This window comes from Rhinolophus sinicus, chromosome 3 (assembly GCF_057876585.1).
Source record: "Rhinolophus sinicus isolate RSI-liver-muscle chromosome 3, RSI-T2T, whole genome shotgun sequence".
NCBI lineage: Eukaryota > Metazoa > Chordata > Mammalia > Chiroptera > Rhinolophidae > Rhinolophus > Rhinolophus sinicus.
Window position 1 is genome coordinate 165,995,414 of NC_142503.1, and position 16,749 is coordinate 166,012,162.

The following is a 16,749-nucleotide window of genomic DNA, read 5'->3' on the forward strand; positions in this document are numbered from 1 at the left end:
TGGAAGGCCCGGATCCTGACTTCCAAACATTAAGGGAGGAAGTGCTGGGGGTGTAAGGAAGCATTACGAAAACCTGAATCACAAAATCTGAGAAATCTTTGCTTTTGTACTCTTGTCTCACACATGTTCGTAGAAACCTGGTACAAAAAGACCCACAATAAATTTTCCCCTGAATATTGTATTGTCGAAGTAATAACCTTCTACCCTACAGAATTACTGTTAAAATGTTACAGCACAGATGAATTTCCATCTTCTGTGGAATACAGGAAAGGCTCAAATAAGTTTGATTTATTTAGAGTAAATATCCTCATTTGGATTTCTAACATGCAGAAAGCAGAACTTCTTTAAGTAAGAAAGATTGAAAGTCCTAGTCCAGTTGATATAAGTACTAAAATATTTTTATACTTATATCAATTAACCCTAATGAAAAAAATTCCAAGTAAGTTTTCATTAAGTAATCAGAAATTTTACGTTATCATTTTGGAGCAGAGGAAGACATTAATATTCAACAAAAAAAGGGTATCAACCTCTACAGAGAGCATGTCCAAAAATTAGTTTATGTAGTTATATATTTGTAATTTGCCATTATCCTATTTTGAATAAAAAATTAGGACACTTTTGTCATGTTTATATTTCAAAGACGCTGAATACAGCCTTAGTAGAGTTGTGCCTGAGATAAACATAATGAATTTTTTATCATCCTGAAAACATTTATTCCCCCAAAAAAACATACAGAGGAGTAAAGTGTATCAGACAAAATGACAGATAAACCATATTCCTTCAAAAATCAAAGTGCATTTTTGCTGACCAGGTAAAAGACTTACTGAAATAGGCATAGGCCAGTATGCACTTATAGAAGCAGGCTTTCTTCAGTGACTAAGGGTAGAACACACCCAAATTTTTCCCCATCTACCAATGCACATCTCTCAAGTGGGTGTTCCATAGACAGAGCACATCTGCCTTCAGAGCCAGCTGGAAAACTCAGAAGCAGACCTCTGTTATGTGTTGAATTGTGTCCCCCTCCCCCCAAACAATAATATATCCAAACCCCAACCCATGGTACTTGTGAATGTAAACTTATTTAGAAATAGGGTATTGGCAGATGTAAACAGGTTAACATAAAGTTATGAGGGTGAGTATTAACCCAATGGCTGGTGTCATAAAAATTTGGGCACAGAGACAGAGAGGGAAGATGACCGTGTGAAGATGGAGGCAGAGACTGTAGTGACGCTGCCACAAGCCAAGGAATGCCTGAGGCCACCAGAAGCTGGAAGAGGCAAGGGACATTACTCCCCTAGAGGTTTTGGAGGAAGCGTGGGCTTACCTACCTCTTGATTTCAGAGTTATAAGCTCCAAAACTGCAAGCAAATAAACATCTGTTGTTTTTAGCTATCCAGTTTGTGGTATGGCAGCCCTAGGTAACTGATACACTCCTTTAGTCATTATGTTGTAGGATATAAAGGAGGAGACAAGACAGGGTGCCAAGTAGATACAATTTTTAGGCTCATTTGGGTCGTTAATTATCTTTTAAAAGATAACATTCAGAAATTTCCATAATGGTGTCTGGTGTCTCATAAGGGCAGATCTGTTGCCTATTTCCTATTGAGAAAAATACCCCACTCACTGGAGAAGTGGGAAGCAAGATATGGAAATAACATATGAAAAGTTTAACAATGTGAAATTATTAACATATACTAATTAAACATAAATTGTACTCCCTGCTACTTAGGAGAAAAGGTGTGCTCATTCAAAATCTTGTCTTAAGCCCCAAAACGTAGCCAAAAGAATATTATCAAACCAAAAATGCCTTTCCTAAACCTTGACAAGGATCATAATTTAGATTAAAAAAATGACAAAATACATTCTCAAAAAACAGCTAAAATTGAATTGTGTAGAAAAAACTAAAACTCCAGAACACTTTAGGCAAGTTAAGAAAATTCTGACATATTTCAATATGAAATGCCATCATCTACCAAATTTAGAATATTAGTGCAGTGTCACAAGTATGGATTATTCACAAGTATAATTTTTTTCTCTGATTTAATTGAGCCCTACTTGGTAAAGCTTTCATCTCTAATTCAGATTAATTTGGGGGAAACCAGCTTTTTCCAGATGGCATCAAGAAGAGCAGACAGCTAATAAGAGACTAAACTCAAAGTCACATGATTTTTATCTTCACGTGGAATACGAGAGCTATTAGCCTCTGACTTCACTTTGTTCCCTTTCTTAAACCTGCATTCTATTACGGAATTCTCCACACTACTCTTAAAACGTCAGGCTTCTCTATCAGAAAACTAGTGTTACCCTGCAAGCCTGCACTAGAGTGTGCTGCAAACCTGGCTGAACCACACTCCCTACTGTAGAGTAGACAAAATATAAAATAACGTCGCATCCTATGTCTTTACTGTATCAAACCAATGGCCAATTTAGTGCCCACGAGCTTACCTGTTTTCCAGATTAATTTAAGAAACTCAGCACTACAAATCTCTGGACATGTGGCACCTCCAGTAAGGAGCTGTTCACCTGCCAAAATGCTGATTAATTAAATGACCTTTCGTCATATTTCCAGTCTTTCTGTTTGGGCAGTTGTGCTCCAAACGTTTTTTTCTTCATGTTCAAAGCCAATATTTTGGAAAGTATAATTTGGCATGAATTTCTGTCTTAACAGGTAAGGAAACCTATCTCCAAATAGTGAAACATTCTAACCCAGCGATGGTAATGAGGGAGAATAATCCAACTTGAACAACCAGAGCAGTAAAGTGAAAATATAATCCACATTAAAACTTTCATCCAAGAAAATGTGGTGAGGAAACTCAAGTTTTCCATTTAAACCAGTATTCTCAACCCAGTCTGCATTTTGAACTCTTTTAAAAGAATGTTGATGCCAGATCCCATCCCAGGCCAATTGTATCAGAATTGCTAGGAGAAGGATTCAAGCATTAGGGTTTTGTAAAATCTTCCTGAGACGATTCTAATGTTCAAGTGTAGTTGAGAACAACTGATCTAGACCAGGGGTCAGCAAGCTTTCTCAGCAAAAGGCCGTATTGTAAATATTTTAGGCTTTGTGAGCATTTAGTGCCTGTCACAACTACTGAACTCTGCTGCTCTGGCATAAAAGTAGCCACAGACACTACATAAACGAAAAAGTGTGGCTGTGTTCCAATACAACTTTATTTAGGAACCTTGAAAGTTGAATTTCATATAACTTTTCCATGACACAAAATATTATTCTTCTTTTGGTGTTTTTTCTTTCAATCATTTAAAAATGCAAAGACCATTCTTAGCTTATAAGCCATACAGAAAGAGATGGCAGGCCATATCTGGCAGGGCTGTAGTTCACTGACTCTTGATCTACACTGCAGATTGTATCCACTTCTTAATCTTTTATTAAAAACAACATTTATGCTCAGTGACTCACTCAATCAGTCCTACGAAAGATTCCCTTCAAAGCATGGGTACCTTCAGATTCGAGTTGGTCCAGGCCATATGAGGCAGCTGTATTCACACGGCTAATGGATGGAACAACGGTTCTTCTCTCCGAGGTTGCCTCAGAATCAGGAAGTGCTGGGAAAATGCTGGAGGCCTCCTCCATTATTCCAGGGGGTGTCACAGGAGAGCCCAAAACTGGTGTGAACAACGCCTCATTTGGCCCTGTGACTGCATCCGTTGGGTCTGCCAAACACAAGAGACAGGACTTGACCCAAAGATGACCATTATGGGAAATGTACACATGTGCTTTTACTTCTTAAGCAAGAAATTATACTGAAACCAATATGTTATATACAGTAAGTTTAGCACTTATATGGAATCAGTCCGGGACTAGCTACCCAAGGTAAACACTTTATCTTTCAGGAAAATATATTGTCTTAAATCAGAACTTTGTTTTTAAATTTTAATCTCCCATTTATTCTATTGACGATATTTTGGACTTTGCAGGATTTTATATCATTTATTACCAAACACGGAAAATTTAACGAAAATATACTAAACTACATGCCAAAGATTATTTTTAAAAATCAAGTTAAAGAGTAAGAGTGCAGATCTGTGTCTGGAGTATGCTCATTTCAAAGCAGCCAAATTAAGCCCCCGGTATTCCCAAATCTAAAAATTCTAAAAACAGTAATATTTTCCAAGCCTGATCAATCATCAGAATCTCTTGCAGTAATTTTTTTTAAATCACAACATTGTGTATTATGTGAATTTTTTACAATACAAACAAAAAAATATAGAAATGCCGTATATGAATACACCTAAATGCAGAATGCTGATTTTTTTTTTTTCTTTTCAAGAGCCCATGGTTCCCATTTCTAGTAAAATAAAGAGACTGCACATAGGTAGAAATAGGTTGGTCATTAGCTTCACAATTTTTCCTAGAAATGATCTATAAATGCATTCTTCCCCTTGCTACTTACCATAAAGTGTAAAAAGGGAATTAAAGGAAAGTTTCCTTGTTGGTTCCTACCATATGAAAGATACTGTGTTCTATTTTAATAGGGCCAATATATGGAAAATACCTGAATTTAATGTTATTACAAAAATGAAGTAGTAATGAGATTCTGGCTAAAGAGGGCACTAAATAAGAATAATATTTAAAGAATCCAAAACAAACAAACCAGAAAAAGGCTGTTATGAAAAAGCTGTAGGTGCATTATAAGCATATAGGGGTTTTTTTCCATGTATATATATATATATTTTAATACTTAGACGTTTATCATTTATATCCCTCACACTGTGTGAACCCCCCACCCCCCACCCACTACCCCTCTGACATCACACTGAGCCATTACATTTCCTCTGTCTCTATTCCTAATGCTGTACTCCGCTTCTTGTAAGTATATACATACATATATATACATATATTATATATAAAATTATAGTTGGAATTCATTATTGTTCAGCTTCAGGTGTACAGTGCAGAGATCAGGCATCTACATCATCCCTGAGATGGTCTCTCAAATGGGACACGTGTCCATCGGATACCCTACAAAATCTTTACAACATTATTGATTACGTTCCCCAAATTAATTTTCAAAATCCCGTGGCCATCTTGTGGTTACCGACTGTTTTCTAATCCCCTCACCTTCCCCCTTATCCCCACCCTCCCGCCCATCTAGCAACCCTCAGTTTTTCCTCTATGTCTCCAAAACTGTTTCTGATTAGTTCATTCACTTATTCTTTTCTTTAGATTCCACACATAAGTGAGATCATATGGTATTTGTCTTTCTCTGTCTGACTTACTTCACTTAACATAATGTTCTCTAAGACCATCCATGTTGTTGCAAATGGTAAGATTTCTTTCTTCTTTATGGTTGCGTAATACTCCATTGTATAAATGTACCACAGTTTCTTAATCCAGTCATCTACCAATGGGCATTTTGGTTGTTTCCATGTCTTAGATATTGTGTATAGTGCTGCAATAAACATAGGAGTGCATAAAGATTTTTGAATTGGAGTTTTGGATTTCTCTGGATAGATACCTAGGAGTGGAATTGCTGGATCATAAGGTAGTTCCATTTTCAGATTTTTGAGATACCTCCATACTGTTTTCCATAGTGGCTGCACCAATCTGCAATCCCACCAACAGTGCACAAGCATTCCCTTTTCTCCACATCTGCGCCAGCACTTGTTGTTTGTTGATTTATTGATGATAGCCATTTTGACTGGGATGAGGTGGTATCTCATTGTGGTTTTTATTTGCATTTCTCTGATGGTTAGTGAGGTTGAGCATTTCTTCATGTCTGTTTGCCATCTGTATATCTTTTTTAGAAAAATGTCTCTTCATGTCCTCTGCCCATTTTTTAATTGGGTTGTTTGTATTTTTGGAGTTGAGTTGAGTGAGTTTTTATAAATTTGTGATATTAACCCCTTATCAGATGTATCATTGGCAAATATCTTTTCCCATTCAGTAGGATCTCTTTTTGTTTTATTGAAGGTTTCCTTTGCTGTGAAAAAACTTTGTAGTTTGATGTAATCCCACATGTTTATTTTTTCTCTTACTTCTCTCGTGCGAGGGGATACATCAGTAAAAATCTTACTCCTGGTAATGTCTGTGAAGTTTCTTCTTATATTTTCTTCTAGGAATTTTATGGTTTCAGATCTTACATTTAAATCTTTAAGCCATTTTGAGTTTATTTTTGTATATGGTGTAAGGAGGTGGTCCAGCTTCATTTTTTTTGCATGTGTCTGTCCAGGTTTCCCAGCACCATTTATTGAATAGACTGTCTTTACCCCACTGTACATTCTAGCTCCCATTGTCATAGATTAAATGGCCATATAGGCATGGATTTATTTCTGGACTCTCTATTCTGTTCCATTGACCTATGTGTCTGTTTTTATGCCAGTACCATGCTGTTTTGATTACTGTAGCCTTGTAGTATAATTTGATGTCAGGTATTGTTATACCTCCCACTTTGTTCTTATTTCTCAAGATTGCTGAGGCTATCCGGGGTCTTTTATGGTCCCATATAAATTTTAGGATTATATGTTCTATTTCTGTGAAAAACATCGTTGGTAGTTTGATAGGAATTGCGTTGAATATGTATATTGCCTTAGGCAGTATGGACATTTTAACTATATTAATTCTTCCTATCTAGGAACATGGTATGTGTCTCCATCTATTTGTATCTTCTTTCATTTCTTTCTTCAGTGTCTTATAATTTTCTGAGTACAGATCTTTTCCTTCTTTGGTTAAATTTATTCCCAGGTATTTTATAGTCTTTGGAGCAATTGTAAATGGGATTGCTGTTTTAATTTCTCCTTCTGATGTTCCATGTATATTTTTAAACAATGGAAGTGTCAAAAAATATGGTCAACCATGTGAGACTAAATGACATTATTGTATAAGCTGCATTTAATGGAACCTTTGTATTATAATAATCATAAAGAAGCATAGTTTGCATCATATTATGGCAATTAATCATCAATAAAAACCTTTCAGTGTCCTTTTATTTTGGAATATCCTGTAAACAATCAAACCACCAGAACATGATTATACAACAGTAAATGTTTTCTTGCATTAAACCAGTCATCTGTTTAATAATTTTTTTTTTTTTTTTAAGTAGGAAAGGTACTTAGAGCTGTTAGTTTCCCAGTCTAGATTCACCCACAACCCTAAGTGTGAATATAAACCCTCTCTTCACTGATTTTCTATACACTTGGTTTGGGAGGTTTGCAAATCCCACATAGCCTTCACAGTTCTTCTGTTGAGCCATGGTGGTGCTATTGATGCAACTCTCCTCAGCAGCACTGATCTTGCACGAACCGACATCCCCTCCTTCTCCGTGACCCCTGTGGTAATTTTTTTAATGTCAGTATCATGTTTTCCACGTGTTCAATTTTAGTAAATCAGAACCTCCTTGGTGATGAAGCCTGGGAAAATATTTTTAAGGGTTCCCAGGATATGGATCCACAGAGTCTCATATACATTATTGTCAGGAGTATAAATTGGTGCAGCCACTTTGGAAAATGGTTGGGCAATGCTCCTGAAGTTGAACATTCATATACCATATGGCCCAGCAATTCAGTTCCTAGGTATATACCCAAGAGAAACTCCTCTACATGCACGTACAGTGGAGAATATGAAAAAGAATACTCATGGCAGCAATGTTCACAGTAGCCAAACCTGGAAATGAACCAAATGCAAATCGCTAGGAGAGACTGGATGAACACTGGGTGAATAAACCATGATACAGTTTCATAATGGAATATTGTAAACAGTCAAAACAAAAGAGCTACAAGTAAGTAAATTGTAGCCATAGAATATTAAGTTTAAAAAGTTAGTCCCAAAAAGGCTATCTACAGGACAATACTGTTTTTATAAAATTAAAAACAACCAAAAATTTTAAATGTATAATTTTAAGAGTAAATATAGATGCAATAAAACTAAAAGAAAGAAAAAAAAAACTAAAAGAAAAGGAAGTCGAGGAAATGACGCACACCAGGAAGGGGTTGAGATGGGAAGGGTCATGAGTTACACACAGGTTATTGACAAGGCCTAGGGGTTTGGGATGGGGGGTCGGATTAGAAGGTACTTATTACATTGTTCAAAATAACTCAGGTAATAAATAAAACTGTGCTTTACTTAGACCAATGATGAGGTAGACACATGAGGTCCAAAATAATAAATAATAACTTTTTTAATTCCCAGGTGATTCTGATGATCACCCAGATTTGAAAACTTCACTGTCCTTAAGATATCAGAGCATTTGAGGGCCTCCCATGTAAAAAGCACTTTGAATATGTTATTTCAAAGCATTAAATTAAACTATATGATAGGTAGGCATTATTCAGAGATAAACGAACTAAGGGTTGGAGACATTAAGAAACTCGCTTGAGGCCACAACACTCGTGAGGGCCAAAGCAGGGATTCAAGCCCAGGTCCTTGGTGTTCTCACCTCACCCCCTGAACTCCCCGCAGGCAGAGCTGTTGGACTAGGGGAGAGTTCTGAGGAGGTGAGGTATGGCTGTCTGGGGCCCCAGAGATGAGTGACCTGGAGATTTTTCTTCGGAACAAACCCCTCGTTCTTTTAGGTGGCATCTGTCCAAACAAGAGTTCACCTACCTTTCCTGTTTACTCTCCAGCTGAGTCGTGTGGTACCCTGGTGACAGGGACATCTGCCTCACTCATTCTATTGCTTATCGACTCCCAGAAAAGATACACCCCCAGAACACTGAGTCCAATTCCCTCCCTTACAGACCTTCCATTGTGGGAGTAACGTCGAAAGACAGAGGCACAGCTGTCGTTGAAACTGTAGTGGCCAGAGGCTCCCATCTTCTCAACAGCTGAGTAACCCCGGGACCAACAGATTTGGCAGAGGGGGGCTCTTTTCCTTCCTCAGTCTCACCACTTTCTCTGGTAACTTCGAGGGTAGAAACCAGCTGCTCTTGTGTCACCAATGATAAAGTGGCTTCTGCTTCCTGAACAGCTGTTGTCATCTCTTGAGTGATGATGTCTTAAAAGAGGGGAAGACAACATTTTAAAATAGTTCAAATCTCTAAACCTAAAAAAGTCACTATGTAATTAATAAATGGAAAAGAAAAATCAGATAGCTATTTCAGAGAATGGGAAGGCAAAGGGATCGCTCAGAAACAAAACACCAGTAAATAAATGTTCTCCATGTTTCTGCTCTCAGGAGTAGTGAATTAATCCAAGACAGAGATAAAGAAGTTAATGTACAAAACATAAAATCTTAAACAAAATAAGAAAACCAGCAGCTGAGCTCCCTTTTATGAACATCAACATAAGCAGTTGGTTGAGAAACAAATTATACAGAACTAAGTTTACACTTTAAAAGTCTCCGAAGCATCCATGTATATTAATTTCCACATTTACATTTTTGAAGGGGAAAGGAAAGTCAGCATTTTGAACGAAAGGAATAATTCCAATAACTAATGTTTACTGAGTTTCTATTATATGACAAACACACAAACTGTTAAATGCATGGTGGGCATTATCTTATCCTCCCACATATACTAAGGGAAGGTGGTACTAATATTGTTCCATGGAAGACATATATCATAGTGGTTAAGAATGCAGGCTCTAAAGCCAATTTGGCTAGGTCTGAATTCTGACTCAGCCACCTAGTACTAGCTGTGTGACCTTGAACAAATTATTTAACATCTCTGGGCCGTGAATTTCCTCAGCTAGAAAATGGAAATAACAGATCTGTCTCACAGAGTTGTTACAAAGATTAAATTAAATAACACATGTGAAACACTTGGTACATGCCTAGTACTTGGTAAGTAGCTAATAATACCAGCTATTATTACTCATTTTACAAACAACTTAGGTTTAGAGAAGTAAGGAAACTTCCTCAGGTTACATAATTAGTGCTCTTAACCACTGTGCTAACTATGCCTGTCAACGCATGAATAGATAAAGAAGTTTTGAGATATTGATGACGTATTTATCATAGGTCCACTTTCTTTACATTATAATACACTCAAATAAATTATTAAAGACTATATATAAAGGTCAATATTTGCCCCATTCTTAGGGAGGAACTACGATGGAAATTTCAAATCCTGAGCAACTATTAAAACTTAATTTGTAGAAGGCTCTATTATCTCTCTCTTTTTTAAATACAAATTCCAGATACATAGCATATTAGCAAGTCAGTAAGTTATACAATGAAAAAATGCAATTCTAGGGGCAACTGAAAAGATTTTCTCAAAGGTGTTATTAATGATTTCTTGATACTTCCTATTACTTAAAAATATTTTTCCTTGGAAATGATTTATTTTCTTTAAAATAGTGTTTGTACATTTTTTCAAGATAAGCAGTTCCTTTTTTTTTTGGTCTCCATTCAGTTTGGACTATTTTTTCTTTTGAATTGAAGAGATTTTTACATTTGATGGATTGAGATACCTGGTTATAGCACAATGTGAGTTAGAGTAAGGTTTTTACGTGGCCTTCATATGTGCTCTTTGTACCATTGTTTAAGTTTTTCTTTCTCCAACAAGATTGTAAATCCCCTGAGAGCCATGATTCATTGCCCTTTTGTATCTCCAGCACTTAGGACAATGATGTTGCCATAAAAAGATGACAATGTATAGTTTTATCATTTTAAGCAGTATACATTCTCCATGTTGCCCTCATTTTTGAAAGCATGAACACTTTTGAGAACAAATATGTAAAAATAAACATGCAGTCTATGGTCATAGCTTCATAAACTAGCAAGAAATATCAAAATGGCATAGTACTTTGAGTAAGTTACTGCTGTTACAGAAAGAAGAGTAAGAATAGAAATATTAATGAGAATTTTTTAAATAACGTTCAAAATTTCTCCACATCTTTCTACTTCCTGCAGAGAAAAAAACTAATGTGATAATTATTATAGATTACTTTTAAAACCTGATCTTCAACTGAACCAGCTAAGTAATAAACTAAATCAGAGGACTGACTATAATCTCAGGATACTCATCTGTTCATGATACCCCAAAACACCAAGAAATCATCGCATATCCCAAAGAAGATAATGTCCTAAGTAGTCTCTGGGCCCTAAAATGATTGCCATTTGAGTTGTTTACTTCTGAAAAATATGTATAACCACCAGAAAACGGATAGGAAAGCTTTTTGGCTATTCTAAAATAGCCAACTCTAAATACTGCTGTCAATAATCTCAATTTTTCACATTATTTTTAACTCTATGGGACAAAAAAAAATTAACATGCAAGGGATTGATTGTTCCCCTCTCTATGAAGAACATTGAGAAGCTGTTTGATTAATTGGGAAAATGCAGACAAATTGGATAATTGCAGTCTGAATAATTCTCTATCTGCATTTACTCATCCATGAATCGGTATTTACTGAGTACCTACTATTTGCCAGATATTGTGCTATGTTCTGGAAATAAAAAAAAGTTGCCTTTTTAAAGACTGTACTTAAGTGAGGCAATTTTGACTAAGTAAGGTGCATATTCAATAATCAAAATAACAATCAGACAATTACCAAATTCATTTTACTTTTTAGGCTGTATTAATAGACGCTAATGCAAGTCTAGTACATAAAAATCACGGACTCTATTGTGCAATGAATAAGCTAGAACTATCTGACTTAATGCTCTAGGAATATCTGAAAGCGCTATGGAAAATTGAAGTAACTTTTATTCCGTCATATCTAATACCTTCATGGTCCTGTGAACCCCATTCTCTTAATGGAATTTCAAAACCAACTTACAAAACATTTTCTGGAAGCTTCTATGAAAACTTACATTACTAGGTCTTCCAGTCTTTAAAAAATGAATTGGACATGTAAAATTCAATCTTCTATCGTGTTAATTCAATCTTGATAACACTTTATAAAAGATATTCCTAATTTGATATTTTCCATTAATTAGCCTACTTGGCTGAAGTAACAAGCTGTACATATTCCAAAACAATTTGGAATGAGCATATGCACGTTACACTAAGTCTTTCCTTCCCCATGCTGTTATCTGACCAACTGCACATAATTAAAGACAAACATTATCCATCAGCAACAAATGTAAGTCCTGTCAGCTCATAACATTTACAGAGGTAAAGGCCAAGAGGAAGCAGAAAGTGCAGAATCAAGCCAGCAGAAGAGATTTCTCTGTATTGGTTCCCCGCCCCCCCATTTCTAGGTAAATTTCTTTTTGGGGAAACAAAGTCAAAGAACTCGCATGGTTAACACTATCAGATAAATATTTACCTAAAGCTTTTTAGTAAGAAATATCAGAGGTGTGAGTATTTTTTTTACAATAATGTGTAAATAAGTATCTAATATTATTATACCACTTAAACCTACAGTAATAGCTAATTCTTTCACATTTTCCTATATATGTAGATTTTCATAATGAAATACTTGAAAAATATTAGTCTGTATCAGGGTTTCTCAGCACTATTGACATTTTGGCTCAGGTAAAGCTTCGTTGTTGGGGGGGCTGTCCTGTGCATTGTGGGGTGTTTAGCAGCATCCTTGGCCTCTGCCCACGGGATGCCAGTAGCCAGTAGCACCCTTCTGCCATGACAACTGAAAATGTCTCCAAAAATTGCCAAATGGTGGGGGTGGGGACAAATTGCTTCCAGTTGCATATCACTGGTCTATATGCAGCAGTTATATTTGGATGCAATTTTTATATAAAATATATTTTTATTTGTTTACTTTGCTTTTCATTAAAACTTAGATAATTTATTTTTAAATTGTCACTTTCAAAAAATAAAACAACACTTAAAACTGATACAATGTTATACATCAATTATATCTCAATTAAAAAACACACAGTAAAACCAACTTAAAACATTCCAAATTAAACACAGCTTGTTTTTCTTGCTTGCTTTTACCTTTAAATGTATTTCCCAGGAGTTGATAAGCTTCAGACTCATCTTGTGAGATGGAAACAGTGGGCTCTAAGTAAAACATGGCATTGTTTTCCTTGGTGGATTCTATGAAGTCTGCCGTGTTTTGGAACAGGTTTACAACAGAGACTTTCATATCTTCTATCATACTTGTGGGAGAAAAGGAACTTTGCTCAGTGACAGCTGATGATCTCTCATCCCCAAGTGCTATTGGCAGAGCTGTCCCCGTGCGTGTTTGCCCTTCAGGCAGCTCCAGAGCCATATGTGCGGCCTCTGTCAAAGGTTCGCCCCCTTCCATACCCTCCATGCCATTATCTGTCACTTGGGCTGTCTGAGACGTCTCCATTCCAGTCTCTGCATTGTTTCCATGCTTTGGGGTCTTTATCTGGCTTACACGCTCTAATTTGGTGTCATCCCACTCATCGCTCATAACAGCAGCAGCTGGGACAGCTGTGCCGACGACACTCACTGCGACTTCTGGGGCTCTCAGCAGGCTGTCAGTTTCTGGCTCAACACTCAGGGTGTACTCGGAAGTTGCAAGCATGTTCTTGGTGGCAGTAGCCTGGGTATCATCAGCTGTCATCTGCGAAGGTTTCTTCATCTCAGGCATGAGGCTTCCAGGGGCAGTGCCTGCTGTAGGCTCAGCAGCAGGAGAAGACATTGTCCTGTGTTCTGTGTCTGCTTCAGATTTCTCAGTCCTTGGATTGGGGGTTAGTATTTTTTTAGTATTCTCGTAGGATGAAGGTGAATGTCCCAGACTAACTCCTTCCTGACTTTCAGTTATAAGCAACTGACTATCTACATAATTCAGAAAACCTTGTGTTGCTTCTGTGGTCCTTTCTACAATGGTATGAATTTTGGCACTACTGACAGGTTCCTCCTTCTCATCAATATTCAGAGGCATTGCAGTGATAGGGTTGGTTACCATGGCCTTGGAAAGCTGGCTTTCAGGAGACGTTCTCTCTGGCTGCCTGGAACCAAACACTTCTTTCTCGGCGGGGACCACTGGTTCAGTAGCAGTGTCAATGCCAGGGCTATGAGATTCCGGGAGCCCAGCTCCTATAGAATGGGTTTCTTTGTTAAAAGGGAATACTTTGTTTAATGACGTTGCTGATGGTGCCACTAACACTCTCACTGGATCTTCAGAGACCACTGGCTGAGGAGTGCACTTTGAAGTAACGGAGTTATTCTCTAGGTCATCTATATCCATCCTCTCAGACTGCTCTCTTTTTTCATGAACAAGTGCTATCTCCCTTCTTTCCATTTTGGGGAAAGCCGGACATTGTGTAGCAAAGTTGAGAAGTAGAAGGCAACAGAAAGCCAGACAAATGTGCAGTACAATTGGTCTTCTCATAGTGGAAGAGAAATGTATACATAGAATGGTAGCGTTGACAATTCCAGTAATTGAGTCCTGCAGAAAAATAAAGCATCAAACTATCGTAAAAATATATTTTGGAAATAAGCTCATTTAAATTAAACCATAAGTAAAATAATCTCCTTTACTTCGTGCTCAGAGATAGTACATGAGAGAGAACTGTTCTATTTCTTTGTACCTTTGAGACATGGATAACCCAGTTCATTTTTCCCTGCTGAATTCTGCAGCTGATTTAACTTGACGCTCTCTAGAGTAAAGGTACACATAGTTCAAGTACTTAGTTCATTGTTTCTTTCTTTTTTTTACGTATTTTTTAAATACCTACTTGAAATAAATTACCCTTGAAATCACCTTTGCAATATTCTCCCCAAATTCCTTTATTAATCATGTTAGTCAAATGACTGCAGAAATGGTAACATGTCAAGGATACAGAAGGCAAATCTTACATTTACTTACATTACATTCAAAGAACCTGTTAAGAGTGTTTTAACACTTATTAAATGTCATCATAAAATACTGAATGCCAGTTACATTCAAGAGTTTTTAAAATATATAAATGATTTCAATTAAATTTTGTCTTTAAAATAATTTCTTTCTCGCAACAACTGTAACAATTGTAGGCAAAACCTTCATGTTCAAAGTTTAAGAATTAGAAAAGGTAAAAGAGTTAATGTAAATAAGCATATTTATTAAAAGAAAAAACTTTTTAAGAGAACACAAACACATTTTAAATTAGCAATCATTGCTGCATACACATTATTGTAAGATTAAGATTCGTTGTATTTTTTTAAAAAACTACTCACACTCACATTACAACTAAAACTATATCTAAATGGCTAAATTTCACCCCAGACTTAAAGGTTTTAGTTCTTTTTATTTATTTTGCTGAGTAGGGCCCTTTCTGTTCCCATCCTCAGAAATTTCTCAGATGCTGCATGCTGCAGGTTTTCTAGAAAATTAAACCTAAGAATGAAAATTTGAAAATAAAAAAACTTTTCTTTATATAAGTTATACTTTTTCTTTCTTTCATGTCTAATCATTAAACTGTCTCGTTTAAACATGTGATGTGTACATTTAAAATATAAAAATTTACATTTTCATAAGGCCTTCTCCCCTTAAGGAATGCAAAGCTTTCACATGTTATCCCAGTTAGTCTTACAGATCCTTTTGAGACAGAGAAAAAGTCAAGTCCTTAGTCTTAGATGGCTAAAGAGAAAAAGAAGGCTGGATTTTTCTACACAAGGAAAAAGAAATCCATGGATTCGGAGCTGCAACATCTTGCCAAAACAGCAGCACCACATGAATGAATCACCTTGAAAGCAGATCCTCCAGCCCCAGTCAAGCCTTCAGATGACTACAGCCCTGGCTGACCTCTTGACCACAGCTTCTTGAGAGAACTGGAGCCAGCACCACCCAGCTAACCTACTTCCAAATTCCTAATGCACAGAAATGGGATGAAATAATGAACATTTACTGCCACCAAGTTTCGAGGTAATTTGTTACACAGAAATCTTCAATCCCAGCACTTTGGGAAAATACAGGAATGGGCTGATGTCATGAGGTGCCATGGTGCCATGTGCAGAAAAGAAACAGCATATCAAAGATCATAAATTGAGCAGCGGAAGAAAATCGAAGCCAGAGGTCACTAGGAGAAATATAAGTCACTGCCTCCCACTCCAAGAATCCTCAGAGACAGTAAGAGGGATGCTAAATTTCCCCATATGTAGGATAAGGGCTTGAACCAACTTTATTTAAATAGTAAATTACATACAGGTAGCTAGCATTGTTTAAAAGGAGAGCATATGGGAAAGATATATAACAAAGAGGGGATGGCATGTGTAGAGGCATGTCAACATTCTGGACTTTAGTTATCACTAAACTTTATATGAGCCATAAAGCATCCCAGCTCATAGCCAGGCAACAGACCTGGTAACAGTATTTGGCTGCTACCTCTATTTTCCTTCCTTAAAACAATAATATATAAGAACTATAAAGCAAGAGTGCTCACAGTTGACAACTGTACACCTTTGGATTCCTGTGTAGACAAGTTGAACTACGAAACTCTAGGTAGTTGAAGACACGTAAAAGCTATAGAGCTCTGGTTCACTTCTGATTTGTTCAGAGCTGCCCTTTCCTGAACAAATATTTTTCCCATTCAGTGAAATCTTACTAAACATCCCAGATGAGGGTGTGGCTTAACAGCTTAGTCTACATGATCCCACATTTCTGGATAAAAACCTGGGGAAAAAAAAAAGAACAGCCATCATAAGTGGCAGGAAAGTTTAGAAGGACATGGACTGCCATTCAGAAAAGTGATTCCTGAATTCTAGTTTTACTGCTGTTAAAACTTGCTATGAGATACTGGGCAAATGGTTTGCTCAGTTTCTCCCATGACAAAATGAAGAGTTAAAATAATCTTTGAAATCCTTTCCACCTCCATGATTCCATTTTTATATTTTATCTCCAGGACGTAAAATAAAAATACAAATATTTTCATATTGCCATAATTTTGCCATCAAGCAGGCAAGGCACCCAAATGAGTGAACAAATGCTTCGCA

General features: G+C 36.7%; 1 protein-coding gene across 2 annotated transcripts in view; it reads right to left on the reverse strand.

Annotated features, from left to right (window-relative positions):
* ARMH4 (armadillo like helical domain containing 4) overlaps nt 1-16,749 on the reverse strand; it is a 98,395-nt gene that overhangs the window by 75,365 nt on the left and 6,281 nt on the right. For both annotated transcript variants that reach the window (XM_019725799.2, XM_074327429.2), the window contains exons 2-4: nt 12,802-14,227; nt 8,697-8,951; nt 3,460-3,672 (exon numbers count right to left, since the gene is read on the reverse strand). In XM_019725799.2, coding sequence (XP_019581358.2) covers nt 3,460-3,672; nt 8,697-8,951; nt 12,802-14,170 — 1,837 coding nt within the window. In that variant the 5' untranslated portion in view covers nt 14,171-14,227. The remainder of the gene's footprint in view (nt 1-3,459; nt 3,673-8,696; nt 8,952-12,801; nt 14,228-16,749) is intronic.